General features: G+C 50.8%; 7 protein-coding genes across 7 annotated transcripts; 3 read left to right on the plus strand and 4 right to left on the minus strand.

Annotated features, from left to right (window-relative positions):
• Positions 1 to 1,120: 1,120 nt before the first annotated feature.
• On the plus strand, positions 1,121 to 1,410 carry BDR25DRAFT_358950 (uncharacterized protein; the record flags this gene model as incomplete). The annotated part of the gene is made up of 2 exons (XM_033696017.1): positions 1,121 to 1,273; positions 1,321 to 1,410. 2 exons carry the CDS (start codon positions 1,121 to 1,123, stop codon positions 1,408 to 1,410), a joined length of 243 nt encoding a protein of 80 aa, XP_033543730.1.
• Positions 1,411 to 1,455: 45 nt separating this feature from the next.
• On the minus strand, positions 1,456 to 2,362 carry BDR25DRAFT_358951 (uncharacterized protein; the record flags this gene model as incomplete). The annotated part of the gene is made up of 8 exons (XM_033696018.1): positions 1,456 to 1,481; positions 1,527 to 1,591; positions 1,647 to 1,702; positions 1,796 to 1,886; positions 1,940 to 2,025; positions 2,073 to 2,131; positions 2,164 to 2,182; positions 2,219 to 2,362. 8 exons carry the CDS (start codon positions 2,360 to 2,362, stop codon positions 1,456 to 1,458), a joined length of 546 nt encoding a protein of 181 aa, XP_033543731.1.
• A 159-nt stretch (positions 2,363 to 2,521) lies between these two features.
• On the plus strand, positions 2,522 to 3,655 carry BDR25DRAFT_358952 (uncharacterized protein; the record flags this gene model as incomplete). Its single annotated transcript, XM_033696019.1, has 5 exons — positions 2,522 to 2,668; positions 2,714 to 2,764; positions 2,807 to 3,051; positions 3,458 to 3,493; positions 3,526 to 3,655. The coding sequence occupies 5 exons, from the start codon at positions 2,522 to 2,524 to the stop codon at positions 3,653 to 3,655; spliced, it is 609 nt and encodes a 202-aa protein (XP_033543732.1).
• A 241-nt stretch (positions 3,656 to 3,896) lies between these two features.
• On the minus strand, positions 3,897 to 5,343 carry BDR25DRAFT_376420 (uncharacterized protein; the record flags this gene model as incomplete). Its single annotated transcript, XM_033697445.1, has 9 exons — positions 3,897 to 3,931; positions 3,990 to 4,162; positions 4,220 to 4,305; positions 4,375 to 4,516; positions 4,579 to 4,781; positions 4,840 to 5,076; positions 5,135 to 5,189; positions 5,245 to 5,267; positions 5,320 to 5,343. The coding sequence occupies 9 exons, from the start codon at positions 5,341 to 5,343 to the stop codon at positions 3,897 to 3,899; spliced, it is 978 nt and encodes a 325-aa protein (XP_033543733.1).
• Positions 5,344 to 6,206: 863 nt separating this feature from the next.
• On the minus strand, positions 6,207 to 10,083 carry BDR25DRAFT_305759 (uncharacterized protein). Its single transcript, XM_033690478.1, has one exon. It carries the CDS (start codon positions 9,922 to 9,924, stop codon positions 6,472 to 6,474), a length of 3,453 nt encoding a protein of 1,150 aa, XP_033543734.1. The 5' UTR covers positions 9,925 to 10,083; the 3' UTR covers positions 6,207 to 6,471.
• Positions 10,084 to 10,955: 872 nt separating this feature from the next.
• On the minus strand, positions 10,956 to 12,282 carry BDR25DRAFT_292571 (NAD(P)-binding protein). Its single transcript, XM_033688666.1, has 2 exons — positions 11,914 to 12,282; positions 10,956 to 11,856 (listed from the first exon to the last, which is right to left on the minus strand). Exons 1-2 carry the CDS (start codon positions 12,017 to 12,019, stop codon positions 11,057 to 11,059), a joined length of 906 nt encoding a protein of 301 aa, XP_033543735.1. The 5' UTR covers positions 12,020 to 12,282; the 3' UTR covers positions 10,956 to 11,056.
• Positions 12,283 to 13,198: 916 nt separating this feature from the next.
• On the plus strand, positions 13,199 to 15,606 carry BDR25DRAFT_235894 (cobalamin-independent methionine synthase; the record flags this gene model as incomplete). The annotated part of the gene is made up of 3 exons (XM_033685533.1): positions 13,199 to 13,429; positions 13,484 to 13,585; positions 13,639 to 15,606. 3 exons carry the CDS (start codon positions 13,199 to 13,201, stop codon positions 15,604 to 15,606), a joined length of 2,301 nt encoding a protein of 766 aa, XP_033543736.1.
• Positions 15,607 to 15,652: the final 46 nt, after the last annotated feature.

The following is a 15,652-nucleotide window of genomic DNA, read 5'->3' on the forward strand; positions in this document are numbered from 1 at the left end:
TTACTTTAGGCTATTTTTAGCATTATTTAAATCTCCTACTTCTGCTGTGTATATCCCTGCTACATATAGGATAAATATGTAGTGTTAGACGCTAGAAGGGCAGCAAGAAGATTAGCTTTGTTTTAGGTAATAATACTCTAAAGTTCTACTAATAATGCTATATAAAAAGAAATATTATAAAGTATTACCTAGTTAATAACTACTACTTATAAAGCTTCCTCTTGCTAAACATTATAAAAAATAATATATAATAAGCCTGTAACCTTATAAGCTGCTTTAAATAAACTTAAAGAGATTCTTAGCTTATTAAGTAAAAGAGCGCCTTTACTTCTTCTACTAATATCTATCTAGTGCTTTTTTTTAAGGTAGTAGATAATATAAGTATAACTGTTAACTTTTTTTACCTTTTTATAATTACTCTTAGCGTAGCACTTCTTATAGAGCTACAACTTTATCCTAGAGGCGTCTCTTTTGTTATTATACACTAAATTAGCTTTATAAAGCTATATTTAGGATAACTAATAATTACTATATAATTAGCTTTTATGCTTTACTTAGTATTTAAGCTTTTTTAGCTTTAACTTTTTGTTTCTTATCTAGATGTTGTTCTACTTAATAGTAAATAATACTTTATTATTAAAAGCAAGGTTATCTAGGTACTTCTTTATAAGGGCTAAGAGACTATTAGATAGCGTGCTATTATAAAAAAAGACTAAGAACTCTAATAATAAAGACCTTAATTAGGCAAGTTAATAAGAACTAGCGTAATAAGTAACTCTAGTTTAGTAGGAAAAGCTAGCTTAAAAAAATCCTTAGGATAAGGCTGTACACCTGCTACGCTAGAGGAACTAGAACATCTAGCTTATAATAAGTAAGTCTGTAGGCAATTATAATTTAAGAACAATATTAAGGGCAAAAAGTTAACTAAAATTATAGGATTTTACGCCTTAATCCCTTTCTCTGCTAGCTCTTTAATTGTTGTACAAACTGTAGAGTTTTTACCTAATTGTTACTCTAAAAACACAACTTTAAACACCCTCCTAACGTGTCCCTATAGCTGTCTAATAAGACCTTATATTACTAGGAAATATTGTCTCTCTAAGACGTATTACGGTCCGTAATGGGAGCTGGCTCCTACGTACGTTACGGCTCACACTCCTCCTACGTTTCAACGGCTCACGTGACTGCTACGTTCACGTATCTACGAGTCGTAGTACGTACGGTTGGGAACGCTGCTGCCGTGGCCGGCTACGGAATGGGGATGGTTGGGGTTGTGGGAAATCTTTTTCTCGCGCAGATATCTTGCGCAGCCATCATCAGTCGAGAATTGGGCAGATGTGTATTCGCCCATTTCTTCAAGAGCAGGAGCAGGAGCAAAGTGATGTAAATGGTTTCAGTTTGATTGAATGATGTAGAGAGACCTGTATAAGTTGAGATACCGCAGTTCGTTATATGTTACTTATCTTCGGATGTCTCTTGGGCTAGGCTGAGAGTCTTCAGTACTCCAAGCCAGCATGCTGGTCAACACATGCTCTCATTAGAAAAATAAATGTAGAAGGTCAATTGTTGAGCTGATAATATACAGATTCGCCTGAGGTTTGGAGATCACAGGACTTAGCAACTATTTAATGCTAGAAATTGCCTACAGCCTGAAGGTCAGACATGTCAACAAGCAAGTCAAGTTTACTATCAGAGAGAAGCGCTATTCCTGTTTAAAACGCGTTAAACCTATATAGGAAGGTCACTAACCTAAGTAAGTAATCAATCAAGTCAAGTTGGACCTTAAAAACGCCACAAACTTGTTGTGAGAGGTATCAAGCAGGAAGCAAAAGGCACAGAGAGGGAATGCAGGATAGGGGGTGTAACGAGAGAGAGAGAGAGTAAAACTTAGAGTTGGAGGCAGAGGTACAGAAGCCGAGGAGCCTATATACCCCGTGACAAGCCCAGGGTACTCAGGGGTTGGATAGTTGTAACATAACCGTGATACTTGCTTGTTGGGAAATCTGCTGAAGGTGAATTTTCCTCCTATCTGATAGCAGCTAAGCTAACGACAAGTTTAGTATTCTAGCTACCTCTTTCATGCCCCAATGACCATGTGAATTTTTTGCAGAATGCAATAATCTAAGAATACCTGACATATCAATTCTAGACACTTTAAAGAACTTGGAGATCCTCTCCCACCCTCAGATCAAGACCCGATCAATTACACTCTATACACCTCAACCACATGTAACGAGAGTGGAACTCTGAGGAAGCCTCTACGATCTATCTTCGAATCATCGGTACATGTTTTCTGCTGAGTTGTGACGTGCTCTGTTGGCAATGGTATGCGAAAGAAGACATTGGAAAGGGAAGGAGTCATGCATGTTTAATGTACTGACTATCTACTAGTGCCGGTACCCCTCTACATAATACGGCTGCCCCTAGAGGTTCCCCATCAACACAACACTTTTCCACTGAATCGCAGGCAGGCTTAAGACTCGTATCATGGATCGTTAGAGTATAAATTCCAAGCAAAGACATGACATCAGTCCCCCGTGCCAGCGGCGAGCGTACAAGCACTGTAAACCACGAGTTTCGAAGAATCGTTGGGAGGCTTGGTGGACGAACCTTGACAAAATCTCGCCATCCTAGGATCCGCTGCGTAACTCTGCCAACCCAGATTCGCGTACTCTTCTATCGCACGTGATGCCGAATCCCTTGGCCGCTCTAGTCGCCTATTAGGACTAACCCCTATCTCTGCACTTTTATTCACCCCTCAGGCGTCACGCGCCTTAGACCTTACACTATCGCTAAACTCACCTAGTCTAGCTCTCGCCACCTAGTCCGCCTACCCCGGCCCTCTGCCTGCCACGCGATAGAGGTGGCACAGTGTGCAAGGCGACCCGAACTTCTAACCAAGCCTGTAACCAAAACAGGAGGATCCTACAGCACCGTTCTAGTTCTAATTTTCATGCTGGTGGATATGCCCAGGGCTTCCAACGGGCCGTACTACAGTCCGTACAAAGTGAACCGTAACGGTCACGTGTTCAGTACGAACGTACTGAGTTTGTGAGCTGTACTGTACGTTTAATGATGCCCTAGGTACAGTACGTAGTACAGATTATATTACCCTTTTAGGAAGTTTGTATAGGGGTTCTGGAGGGGTATAAGGGCTCTAGCGAGCAGGAGGCCTGTAGACGCTTAAATCTCTTTCTAAGGGTTTTAATCTATCTATCTGTCTGTTGTCTGAAAAATGCCTATTATAGACTATTTTCTATTGCAGAGTTATCTATCTACGCCTCTTGCAGCCTTATAGGCCTTATCTAGTCCTATCTGCTCTTGTTACTAGGGAGAACTAGTTAATTAGACCTTAATCTTGCGTCTCTAGAGACCTATAGTCTTAGCTGTTTTAACTAGAGTACAGCGTACTTTAATTAAATTGTACTACTTGTACAGATCACGTGAGCTGTAACAGTTACGATACGTACACCTACCTCTCCTCCTCCCTGTCGTACGAACGTACACAAAATCTCACCCGTACAGGCCTCAAAATCGCCCAATCGTACAGTACTACGCCTCGTTGGAAGCCCTGGATATGCCAGGAATCCTCAAGTCATCTATAGCTGATATAATCGTTAAATACGGCATGAACGGCTGTTCTCAATGGTTCTAGTCCCAGGTTTCTGTCCATCATGGAAATTATGAGGAGCAGCTAGTGTCGGGGTGTACGTATGAAAGCGGAGCATTGTATTGATTCCGTACATAACTACGTCCATGTCGAGTTAAATATCGTGCCCTCGAATACGCTGTATTTTCACTTGGGATTGTTGACACTATAGCAAAGACGGATAAGTCTATTTATTTCGGGTCCGAAATACTCTTCTAAAGCTATTATCAGTATTACTATGTTTATGTCAAGCCCAATCGCCTCCCGGAAGCTCATTCATCCCTATCAAACCTGTTAGTCTAGAGAGGCCAATGCTATGACAAACAGTAGGTGGACTCACATCCATCAATATTCTCGTTAACAGTGACTGGAACGTTACACTGGTTCTTGACCTTGGGCGTCTGCGACGTAAGCTGCGTGCAGTTGCGGAGGTAGCAACCACTGTCCATAGCGGTCTGGAGCGTATCATCCTTCCAGCCAAAGACGTAGTCGCCGTGCTGGCCGAAACCAGTCCTTGCACTTGTTAGATATAACCGAGCTTCTATTATCTAGAGATTTGGGATGGCTAACTTGTCTCCAGTTGAGAGAACGAATGGCTGGCTACCATCCTTCGGCCAGTCGTCCTTGTTATTGAAAGCGGTGGTATTCCACATAACCTACGCGTGCATTGATATAAGTTCCTCTCTCGTACAGGATGGGTGATGGGTACTCTAGGCAATACATACCTCTAACATGACCTGCGGGATTTTCACGGGATGACTGGCGGGACACGTGCCGTTGACGACAGAGAAAGAGGGTGGCCCGCCAGTCGGGTGAGTGACGTGATCGCGGTGGCTCGGGCTATCGAGGTTCTTTCCGTCCCAGCACCTGCGGTATCATCAGATCCTAGCTTCTGCGTCAAAACTCCGCTGGCTAGCTTAGTGGCTTACAATGGGAAGATGATGTTAGACCGGATACCTCCAAGGCATGGTTGCTTGGGGAAATAGTCGGTATCCCACTTGGGGTCGAGACATGGAGGATACATGCTGCCACCAAAATTGGGCTCCGAGAAGCAGCGATAACACTGCTGCATGTTCTTCCCCAAATTCTCAGACGTGCGTCTCATCGCGTCGCCGGTAAGCATGCGGAAGCCCTGGAACAATAATAAACCTAGGTAAGTAAAGGAATAAGCTTTATGGGGGCAGACCTACCGGCTTGAAGGCGGTCGTTGCATTCCGGTTCGGCGAAGTGTAGTATATGGTAATTCCAGCGTTGTCGCCATCGTTGAATTGGTTTGCCATCTGCGGGACGCGTTTGTAGGTGCCGTTCCGGGCCCTGAAGTAGAGATTCGCCGTCCAGTAATTAGAGAAGTCCTGATCGAAGTGGCATGTAGTGCACGAAGCAAGTTTGGCGATATCCGTCACCGGCATCGAAGCATTAAACGCGTTCTGGTCCAGACATTAATCGATGAGGGGAGGAAGAGAACGTCTCGTTGAGTGCACATACCCCTCCAACCACCTGGTGCATGTGCGAAGACGGGCTCATATCAGGGTTTACAAGGCTAACACCGTCAGTTCACTTTCTTTCACCTCTCAAGGGTGACTCGGCTAACGCACGGGTCGAGACGCTCGATGACGACCTGAAAGTTTAGATACAGAGCTCATAGTTACAGATACACCGCGACTACACACCTGGGAGCAGCCGAATCGCAGCATGGCCCCTGGGCCTCTCCTCCCTCCACCTCTCAACATCGGTTCATCTAGATCAACACCACTTTGCGTGGCTGCGTGGCCTACAAGAACCGAAAGCGCCAGGAGACAGGACCAAAACATCATGAAGACGACCGACTATCAACCAGTCTCACAAGCACATGTGATATGGATGAGGCTTTGTGAAAGGAAAATGTAGGTATGGATACAGGGGCGTGTGTGGTTGCTATTTGAAAGCGAATGAGTGCGCGAGTTCAGGGAGAACAGGGTTGTTTACTATGCCTGTATTAAGTTAATCAAGTTCTGGCCCACATAACTATATTCACAATATCGTAGATAGCCATTTGTGGCCTCTAAGAATGATCCACTTCGTTATTCGGCCTCCCAGCCATTTTGCCGGATTTCCCTTTAAACATGCCGGTTGCCGGATCCGTGTGTCCGGTAGGCTGGACTGTGGAACCCTGTCAAGATAACATATTATGAAGGAGAATAATCCTAAAGTGTAGTAGATAGTCAGCAGCCAAGAGTACTCGATATTTTTATTAGAGCAATATAATAGCGGGGGATCGGCGTGCCTTCATCACTGTTTTGTACGAGCATGTTGGCATCGGGGCCGGCATCTCAAGCTCTCTAAACCCCCTACTCTGCCCGTTTTGTTCATGTGGTGAGGAAGGCGATAAGAGGAAGAGGTCGAGGTCGAGGTTGAGGTCGGTTGAAGTCCGATCACGCTAGCTCTATCGGGGCAAGCTTCGTCATGATCCGAGATCTATACCTGATCCGTGGTGTCCTCGACATCAATTGATGAAAGACAATGTCAGTTGGTTTCGTGTATCTATTCAAGTATTCGAATTTACAGATCTATGAACTCTCTCGGCTCTCACCACACACCAAAAAGCTCATGTACAGAAAGCAAGACAGGACAAGGTATCCAAGTAACCATCCATCTCCAACACCTGAAAACGCCAACTATACACAAGCTAAATAAGCCAATCCAGATCCAATTCGACACATCAAGCACTGTGCGTAAATTAAAGAAGCGATCGTCCAATCATAAACCCCTTAAAATCGCCAAATTTGAACATCCGAACAGTAACATAGAAGCGGAATATATAAGCCCAACTTCTCCCATCTCATCTACCTCTCCTCAGCCTCTGTATCTGTCGCCCCCTCTCTCTCCTTCCCCTTCCCGCGAACTTTAAACGACCTCACCGATGGACTCGGCGAGGGTCTAGGAGACATCCTTGGTGGCCCTTGCTGCTCGAACCTCCCAACGAGGTCTTTGACACGACTTGGACTGTTACTCGGGCTCATACTCGCGTCACCTTTACCGTCACTCTTGTCCTTATCTCTATCTTCTCGCGGAAGGGAAAGAATTGAACTCCCATCCACATCAGCGTTTACGACGCGGAGCCGAGTTTTAGGGACTGTGAACATGACCTGCACAACCCTCCTCTCAACCGCAGCTTCAACGTCCCAGTCTTCTTCATCGGCGGGGGTGCTCGGTCTTTCGTCCTCTCCTCCCCTCCCGCTCAGAAAATCCCCCGGTGGGAGGTTTGATGGGTGGGGAGAAGGCAGATGTATGTGATCCTCGTCCCCTAAACTGATGAGGTTTCCACGCTGTCTCCACTCCGCCCTCTTCCTTTCCTTTTCTGCAAACGCCACATCCTCAGGCGCACCCCAGTTGTCCCCACTCGTACGCCGCCATCGAGCGCGAGGGTCATTCGGATCCAACTCATCGTCCAGCCAATCCTGTTTCCCGCGCTTGCCAGTCCAGAAGCCAGCGTCCGAAGCTGCGCGTCTAGGCGGACTAGATACTGGAAACGATTTACGCTTCGAGGCCGGGGCGGTTGGCGACGGCGGGTTATCCGTATACGATTCCAGTTGCGGTGTTGAAGTTGTGAGCGATCGCGTTCGCGTATCCATCGCAGTCGTGGATCTCGATAGTGCGCGTCGGACGCTCCCAAGCCAGCTCTTCCTACGTTCTCGAGGTCGGGTGGAAGCGTCTGTAACTGATGTCATCGCGGTGATTGTTCCGGCGCGACTCATTGTCCCACTCCCTTCCGTGTCGCGGTACGTATGTGTGCTGGAACCATTGGACGTGGACGCTGTGTCGGGACGGGCTCGCTCGCGTTCGGGATTTCCGCCGAGGAGGGCTTCGCCTTCTGCTTGGAGCTGCATGAAAGATGTTCGAGCGGTCATGAAGGAGTCGGTGTCCGCGTTTACGACGTTAGGACGGCCGCTGCTGCGAATGCTGGTGAAGGATTGCGTGCGGGGATCTGTCGGACTTTGCCATCCTCCTCCTCCTCCGCCGCCGCCGCTATGTCTGTGGTGTATGTCTCTTGTTGGGCTGCCTTCTGGGGTTTTGAAAGGGTTAACATGGAAGGCATTGTTGAGGATGGCTGTCGAGCGTACAGAAACGCTGCGTCGAACGCTGCCGTTAGTGGAGTTGGAGGATAGGTTTGATCGCATGCTACGTTCACTGAGATTGGACTCTGTGCGATCGGATTTCGTTGGTGACACTCGACCATTCGATGTCGGGCTTGAGCGTCCTGGATGCACAATCTCCCAGTCATGGTTTCCTTCCTCAGCCCCATCGCATGTAGGAGACGCTGGCGCCGAATGAGTGACAGATTTCCTCTGCTTGGTGCTCAACCCACTTGCGCGATGGCTATTTGTAAAAGGATCGAGCACCGGGGCGCTATCGAAGATGGACACTCCACGGTTAGCTGAACGCTCTAACATTTCAGGTTGCGATGCAAGCGGCGTTTTGTCAACTGTCTGCTCTTTTTCATGCACCTGCTCCTCTTCTTCTAGTTCATCAATCGGATGAATGTGTCCAGAACCGCGAACTGACGCCCCACCGCGCCCATTGAGATGGTGGCTTGCTCTACTGCCAAGACTCCTCCTGAGTCCTCGTGTGGGACTTGGAATCTCCACCAACAGACCTGTTCTTTCCGCATCGTGGCCGTTAGATCGTCGCCATCCTTGGTTTTGCTGACAGTCGGCTGTTGGATAGAAATCGTTCGCGTCGTCGAAATATTCCACAGCGTCTATATGACCGCCTCGGCCATCCACTCCAGGCGTTAGACACTCAATGTTGTAACGGTGGGCTCCCATAGCAAGGTCTCGTAACTGCTTCTCTCGGAAGTCTCGTTGCTTCTTTAGTCGTCTCGTGTACCATATGTAGAACACCATCAAGCCAAGAACGGCGGCCATCCCAATACCAAGGCCTGCACCGAGTCCTACCTTTTGAGAAGTCTTTGCAAGGGGTCCAATTTGCGCAGGGGCGGAGGTAGCCGTCTGGGGGGGTGGAGAGTACTCAGATATCCAGGTGTTTGAAGTAACATTGAAGAACAGCGTCTTCGTGTAAGCAGTTTTTCCAGCTCGTCGCCAGCGGGAGCTGGGTGCCGATATCGAGTATCCGCCCATGACCATCATAACTCCACCAGGAAGCATGACTGCACCATGGCCGTAGATTCCCGAGTTTTTAGTTAATCCCGGTCCGGAAGTAGCTGGCACGGTCCATTCCCAATTCCCTTGTCCCCCAAAGCCTTGGCCAACGTTGAGAATTGCTAATTGAGGGTTGGCAGGCGTATCAACATCTCCAATCCAGCCTCCAAAGAGAACGATTCGCTGCCCATCCTGGGTGAGTACTGCAGTATGACCAGATCTAGGCTCGATTTCGTTGACGTCAGTGTGTATGGCGAGATCCGTCCTCTGGGTGTCGGGCTGGGAGACGGGGAGAAAGGTCCAACCTTGCTCTGGAAGAGAGAATAGTGCAACCTGCGACATGTTGATGAATGCATTGCTAGTGTGGCCCCCGACGAGCACGAAATTTTGTTGTTGGGTCTGAGTTCCATCACTCTTGTTGGAGAAACTTGGCGAGAGGCCAGTCAAGGTAAATCCGGCTTCTGCAATAGGCGGTCCACGACTAGGTGAAACACCGATTTGATAGCCAAAGGGTTTTGTCGTGTCCTTCGAGGGCTGGAGAGTAACCATGAGGTTCGAATAGTTCGCGGCGGACTGCCAGTCGCTGCTGCCGTCTGGGGAGGGACACATCCCGCCAAAGAAGTAGGCACCTGTATCTTTTGCACCTCCCTTAACTAGACTAGAGAATGCCATGCCACCGTTGAGGTAGTTTGGTCCGATTGCAGAAAAGTGCATGTCCTGCTTGTTGTACGACAGGCTTTCTTGCTCCCAGGTGCCGTTCCCGCTTTTCGCAGACGTCTGAGGTGTGAAGGTCCAGACTTCGGCACCACCTACACCCATGGCACAGTCTCCGGTGTACACTGTCATGTTTCCTCCATTGTCGAGTATTGGCGTGAAGGCTCGACGTGTCTTTGTGTCGAGGAAGGGCAGGGTGGGTAAGAGGGTGGTGAGCTGGAGCTCGGATGCAATGACCTTGGAAGACAGGTCGATGGATCCGAGTTCGAACTGCGAAGATGAGCCGGGAGAGGGGCGGTAGACGTAGAGACGGGCGCCATTCTGCAGTATGGTGGTGGGGTTAAATGGCATTTGAGCAGTGACAGTGTTGAGGAACAGCAACCCGCAGAGGAGGGGTACATGCAAGAAGGTGAGCGACCTCATGTCGGAAGCAGACGGCGCGTTTGACTGATGCATGGATTCGTAAGTCTCGGGGAGCGGAAAGGACCTTCAGGCCGAAAGCAGTTCCGATTCCTCCATGGACCGCGCTGTGAGGGATGGGATGAGGGACAGCGTATCACAAACTGACGAGGTTGATTACCGTGACTCAAGAAGAACACGGGAAGAAGCAGAGGTTCGAGGGCAGAGGGGCATCTGAGATGGACAGTTCACGCACAGATGCATGGAGCGTGAGGCGGGTATCGGGCCTGTAAACAGAGGCCCAGCCATCGATTGCGCAACGCCCAGCTGCAACACCGGGGACTGTCCTTTCACGAGCGGAGGAATCGAGCTCACGGCCCAATGAAACCGCCAGGATGTCCTCCTGCTGGTATTGCAGGAATGCAGTGGGCTCTGCAGCTTCGGCTAGGCGCAATCAGAAGAAGGATAGCGGGCGGCACATTCCCCGTCGTAAACAACCATCGTCCGGGCAACCCTCCGCTGTGGCTGGTCTGGATGGCACTGCCCCCTGATAACCAGACGGCGAATGGAAAGGCCTGGAGTCGATCATGCAAGCGTTTCATGCGCTCCAGACTCTCCGACGAGCAAATTGTTACGTGATCTTGAGATGGAGGAGTGGTGGCAAGGGTTTATGAGGAAGGGTGGTTGGTGTTGCGCAAAGCACGCGCTGCTGCCAGCTGCAGCTTGCACGATCTTGGCTGGCAGACAATCCCTGAGATCTTTAGTAAGTCTTGTGTCGAGCCTGGAGAGTAATTGGAAAAGCATTTCGAGCAGCATCGTCTGGGGAAATTCTTCTTCCATTTGGTGATGTCGTCGTCGTGGTGATCAGTGGCAATTTGCAATCTTGCAGGCTGTTGAGAGACTTTGCATCCAAGACTTTCACTACGCAGGGGTCCAGCAACCATGTACCAAGGTACCTCCCCCCCCCCCCCCAGCCACCCCGCCAGCCCGTCAGCCCACCAGCCCGCCAGCACCAACACCAACACCAACACTACCCGCTAGGGATTTCGGATATGGCACCTCAAGTCTGCGTTCCAGTACCATGCATGGCTTGAATTGCAAGACAACCGTGCATGCCAACATTTTACATTGTCGTCATACATCCAAGTAGTCTACTCTAAATGCTAAATCTCATGCCTCCATTCGCGCAAACCACACTGCCCGTGGTCCACCCGGCTTCAGGCATACACAGCATCCCCACTACCCCCGCAATCTCCTCACTGTATGCCGGCCGGCCTCCTGCTTTCGTCGAAGGCTCATATATCTCCTCGGTATCTATGCCTTTCCTCGGCGCTGCCAATGGAGTGTTCTCGATAAACGGCTTGTTACGTGCCACGAAGAGTTCGTCGGTGGTCCAGTACATGTCCGTTGCCACCGGCCCTGGATTTATTGCGTTGACGGTTGCCCGTTCGGCGAGCTCGCGAGACCACGTTCGCGTCATGCTTTCCAGTGCCGCCTTCGTGCCGCCGTAGATGGACTGGCTGATGTAGCCTAGCGACGAGCTCACGGAAGAAAGGTTCACTATGCGGCCGGAGCGGTCGTGCGGCAGGTACGGCAGCGCTGCCTGCACAAGAAGCAGTGGGCCGCGCACATTGACGTTGTACTGCCGCGCAAAGTCCTCACAGTCAATGTTCTCGATCGTATTGTTGCCTGCCACGCCGGCGTTGTTTATTATGATGTCGAGCTGGAATTTTTGCGTCTTGGGGTGCTGGAAGTGGTTTTTTGCAACTTCGACGATGTGATTTGGCCCGTTCTCAGAGCCCATATTGGCTTGAACAGGGACCGCTTGCACGCCGTGTACGGCTTCGAGCTCGGCAGCGAGGTCTTCGGTGAGCTTTGCCGACGAGTCCGACGTGTAGTTGAGGATGAGGGAGCATCCTTTGCTGGCGAGGTTGCGGGCAATTGCGGCACCGATGCCTGGAAAATAAGGGTCAGAGTGTGCAGAACACTCTCCGAGAGACCACTAGGACGTACCTCTAGAAGCGCCTGTCACAATCCCAACCTTGCCTTCCAGCACGCGAAAGCCAGAGCCTCCACCGAGGTTTGTCGAGGCCGACCGGGCGGGCGTTGGTCTCGACATGACGAGCGGATTCAAGTGGATTCAAGTTAGGTGATCAATTGGCGGGTTCTGGGTGAAGAACAGGGCACTCTGTCAGGTCGAGTACACGATGGCGGGGTCGCCCTTTCAAGTGGGATGACGGAGCTGCGGTGGAGCTCGCCGGGCCAAGTTTTGCCGACAATTTCTCCGCCATATGGACCTGGAGGGGGATTGGTGCGAAGACATGATGAGCTACAGCAGGCTACAGCGGGGGGCAATGAGATCTTCAGGCCGTTGGAGACGTCGCGATGGGAGGTTTGGTGTTGCGTCTTGACGGAGTGGTACAAGACCTCACGCCTCGGAGTCGCTTAGTAAGGCGCTATCGGCCTTTGTCGCACCCTTTCGGAGAGGCTTTGAAATTCGGAAATTATGGAGAGGCGTTTTATGGAGAGGCGTTTTATGGAGAGGCGTTTTATGAAGAAGCGTTTTATGGGGAGGCGTTTCATGGAGAGGTGTTTGATCCCATTCGGTAAGAATGCGAAGCATCAATGATATCCCAGTGAAGATGGGTTGTTGCTCCAAACACTTGCGCACCAGTTTCGAGGACAATAGTCCAGGAGCCGTCTGAGGGTTATCGTTGGGCGATATAGACACGTGTCTGAATGCTCCAGCAATTGTCTGTCAGATTGGTTATTGACCTTCCTTTCTCTCTGCCCTCTGATGCCCGAAGCCCGACAATACGAACCACCGCTCCGATTCCGACATCGGGGGCCAGATGCTCGCCTTGTCTGCAGACGCCACCAGAAAACCGTTGTGTCTGCTCGTCCAAGTCTCTCTTGCCCAATTTATGATGCCAACTAAGAGCAGGGCTCAATTAAAATAGCCCGGGTCTGCTGTGTGCAAACGTTCCGAAGGCCTGGCAACCGAAGCTCTTCTGATTAATGTGACGCAGTGTGCAGCAGTTGGTGATGGTTCCCAGGATCTTCGCGCATCAGCAAAGGCGGTGAATGGATCCGGCTAGAGCCGCACCCCGCGTGCAGCACCAACAAAAAACATGTAAAAGCACACCACCCAGACTAAGAAATCCTCTCACCTCCTCTCACCTCCTCTCACCCCTCTCACCCCTCCTTCCTCGCCTTGCATCCCCAGTTCCCATATTTCCCACCAGTTTCATCCCCAATTGCCCTCTCTACATACCCTCCTCCGCCACACCTGCCCAGCATGGTCCAGTCATCAGTGCTCGGCTTTCCCCGCATGGGCGCCAATCGTGAGCTGAAGAAGGCGAACGAGGCATACTGGGCCGATAAGCTCTCAAGAGACGATCTACTGAAGGAGGCCAAGCGACTCCGACTAGAGCACTGGAAGATCCAGAAAGACGCAGGCGTCGACATCATCCCTAGCAATGACTTTGCTTTCTATGACCACATCCTCGACCACATCCAGATGTTCAATGTCAGCTCAAACTCCACTTGGCATCCCTCCGATAACCCAGGCTAACTGCAATAGGCCATCCCAGAGCGGTACTCAAAAGCCTCTCTACACCCCATCGATGAGTACTTTGCCATGGGCCGTGGCCACCAGAAGGGTGGCGTCGACGTTCCTAGCTTGGTAAGACAATCGATTCGAGCTCTCACGTAGTCGTCCACTAATGTTCGGACCAGGAAATGGTCAAGTGGTTCGACTCCAACTACCACTATGTCAAGCCCACCCTGCAGGATGGACAGACGTTCAAGCTCGCCGCCGACCCCAAGCCTGTCGTCGAGTTCCTCGAGGCCAAGGAGGCTGGCATCATCACCCGCCCAGTCCTCATAGGCCCCGTCTCTTTCCTTGCCCTCGGCAAGGCCGACCGTGGCCAGTCAGTCGACCCTATTTCCCTTCTCGACAAGCTCGTCCCGGTATATGCTGAGCTTCTCGAGAAGCTGAAAGCTGCTGGTGCCGAGACGGTCCAGATCGATGAGCCAGTCTTGGTCTACGATCTTCCTTCCAAGGTCAAGGATGCCTTCAAGCCTGCATATGAGAAGCTCGTCGGTGACAAGCTCCCCAAGCTTGTCCTCGCCACCTACTTTGGCGACATCGTCCACAACTTCGATATCCTACCCAGCCTCCAGGGCGTGTACGGCATCCACGTTGACCTTGTCAGGAACCCTGAGCAGCTCGAGAGTGTCATTGGCAAGCTCGGCCCCAACCAGATTCTTTCCGCCGGTGTCGTTGACGGCCGAAACATCTGGAAGACCAACTTCAAGCGAGCCATTGAGGCTGTTGAGACCGCCGTCCAGAAACTCGGCAAAGATCGTGTCATCGTTGCCACATCCAGCTCCCTCCTCCACACTCCTCACTCATTAGACAGCGAGAAGAAACTTGATGCCGAAGTCAAGGAGTGGTTCTCCTTCGCCGTCCAGAAGACCTCGGAGGTTGTCGTTATCGCCAAGGCTGTAACTGACGGCCCTGCCACCGTTCGGGAAGCACTTGAGGCGAATGCCAAGGCCATGCAGTCGCGAGCTTCCTCCTCTCGAACCAACAACAAGGCTGTGAAGGACCGCCAGGCTAGCGTCACCGCCGCCATGCACGAGCGCCAGTCTCAATTCCCAGAGCGATATGCTCAGCAGAAGACCCATCTCAGTCTCCCAATGTTCCCTACCACTACCATTGGTTCCTTCCCTCAGACCAAGGAGATCCGTATCCAGCGTAACAAGTTCACCAAGGGTGAGATTACTGCTGAGCAGTACGAGAAATTCATTGAGAAGGAGATCCAGGACGTCATCAAGATCCAGGACGAGCTCAAGCTCGATGTGTATGTTCACGGTGAGCCTGAGCGAAACGACATGGTGCAATACTTCGGCGAGAGGCTCGAAGGCTATGTCTTCACCACACACGGCTGGGTCCAGTCATACGGATCGCGCTGCGTTCGACCGCCGATCATTGTCGGTGACATTTCCCGTCCTGCCCCCATGACCGTCAAGGAGTCGAAGTACGCTGCTTCCATCTCCAGCAAGCCGATGAAGGGTATGCTTACCGGACCCATCACCTGCTTGCGATGGTCTTTCCCTCGTGACGACGTTCACCAGTCAGTGCAAGCTCAGCAGCTTGCTCTTGCCCTGCGCGACGAGGTCATTGACCTCGAAGCTGCCGGCATCTACGTCATTCAGGTTGACGAACCTGCTCTCCGAGAAGGTCTTCCTCTCCGCGCTGGTAGCGAGCGAGAGAAGTACCTCTCCTGGGCCGTGGACTCATTCAAGCTAGCCTGCGCCGGTGTAAAAGACTCGACTCAGATCCACTCCCACTTCTGCTACTCGGAATTCCAAGACTTCTTCCACGCCATCGCCGCCCTCGACGCCGACGTCCTGTCGATCGAGAACAGCAAGTCGGACGCCAAGCTCCTGAAAGTCTTCGAGGACAAGGCATACCCGCGCCACATCGGTCCGGGCGTCTACGACATCCACTCGCCGCGTGTCCCCTCGGAGCAGGAGATCAAAGACCGCATCGCCGAGATGCTGGCCTACCTCAAGCCCGAGCAGCTCTGGGTCAACCCCGACTGTGGGCTGAAGACTAGGCAGTGGAAAGAGACCAAAGCCGCTCTAACTAATATGGTTAATGCTGCTATTTTCAACCGCGAGAAGTATGCTTCTTAATTGAAGTTCCATCCAAGGTTTTCAACGCTGGAGTTGGAGCTGGATG

This window comes from Lindgomyces ingoldianus, assembly GCF_010093535.1.
Source record: "Lindgomyces ingoldianus strain ATCC 200398 unplaced genomic scaffold BDR25scaffold_31, whole genome shotgun sequence".
Taxonomy (NCBI): domain Eukaryota; kingdom Fungi; phylum Ascomycota; class Dothideomycetes; order Pleosporales; family Lindgomycetaceae; genus Lindgomyces; species Lindgomyces ingoldianus.

Coding starts and splice junctions, on each gene's coding strand:
- BDR25DRAFT_305759 (XM_033690478.1), bottom strand. CDS start 9,924: ATGAGGTCGCTCACCTTCTTGCATGTACCCCTCCTCTGCGGGTTGCTG.
- BDR25DRAFT_292571 (XM_033688666.1), bottom strand. CDS start 12,019: ATGTCGAGACCAACGCCCGCCCGGTCGGCCTCGACAAACCTCGGTGGA. Junction 11,857..11,913: donor TGTGACAGGCGCTTCTAGAG/GTACGTCCTAGT, acceptor CTTATTTTCCAG/GCATCGGTGCCGCAATTGCC.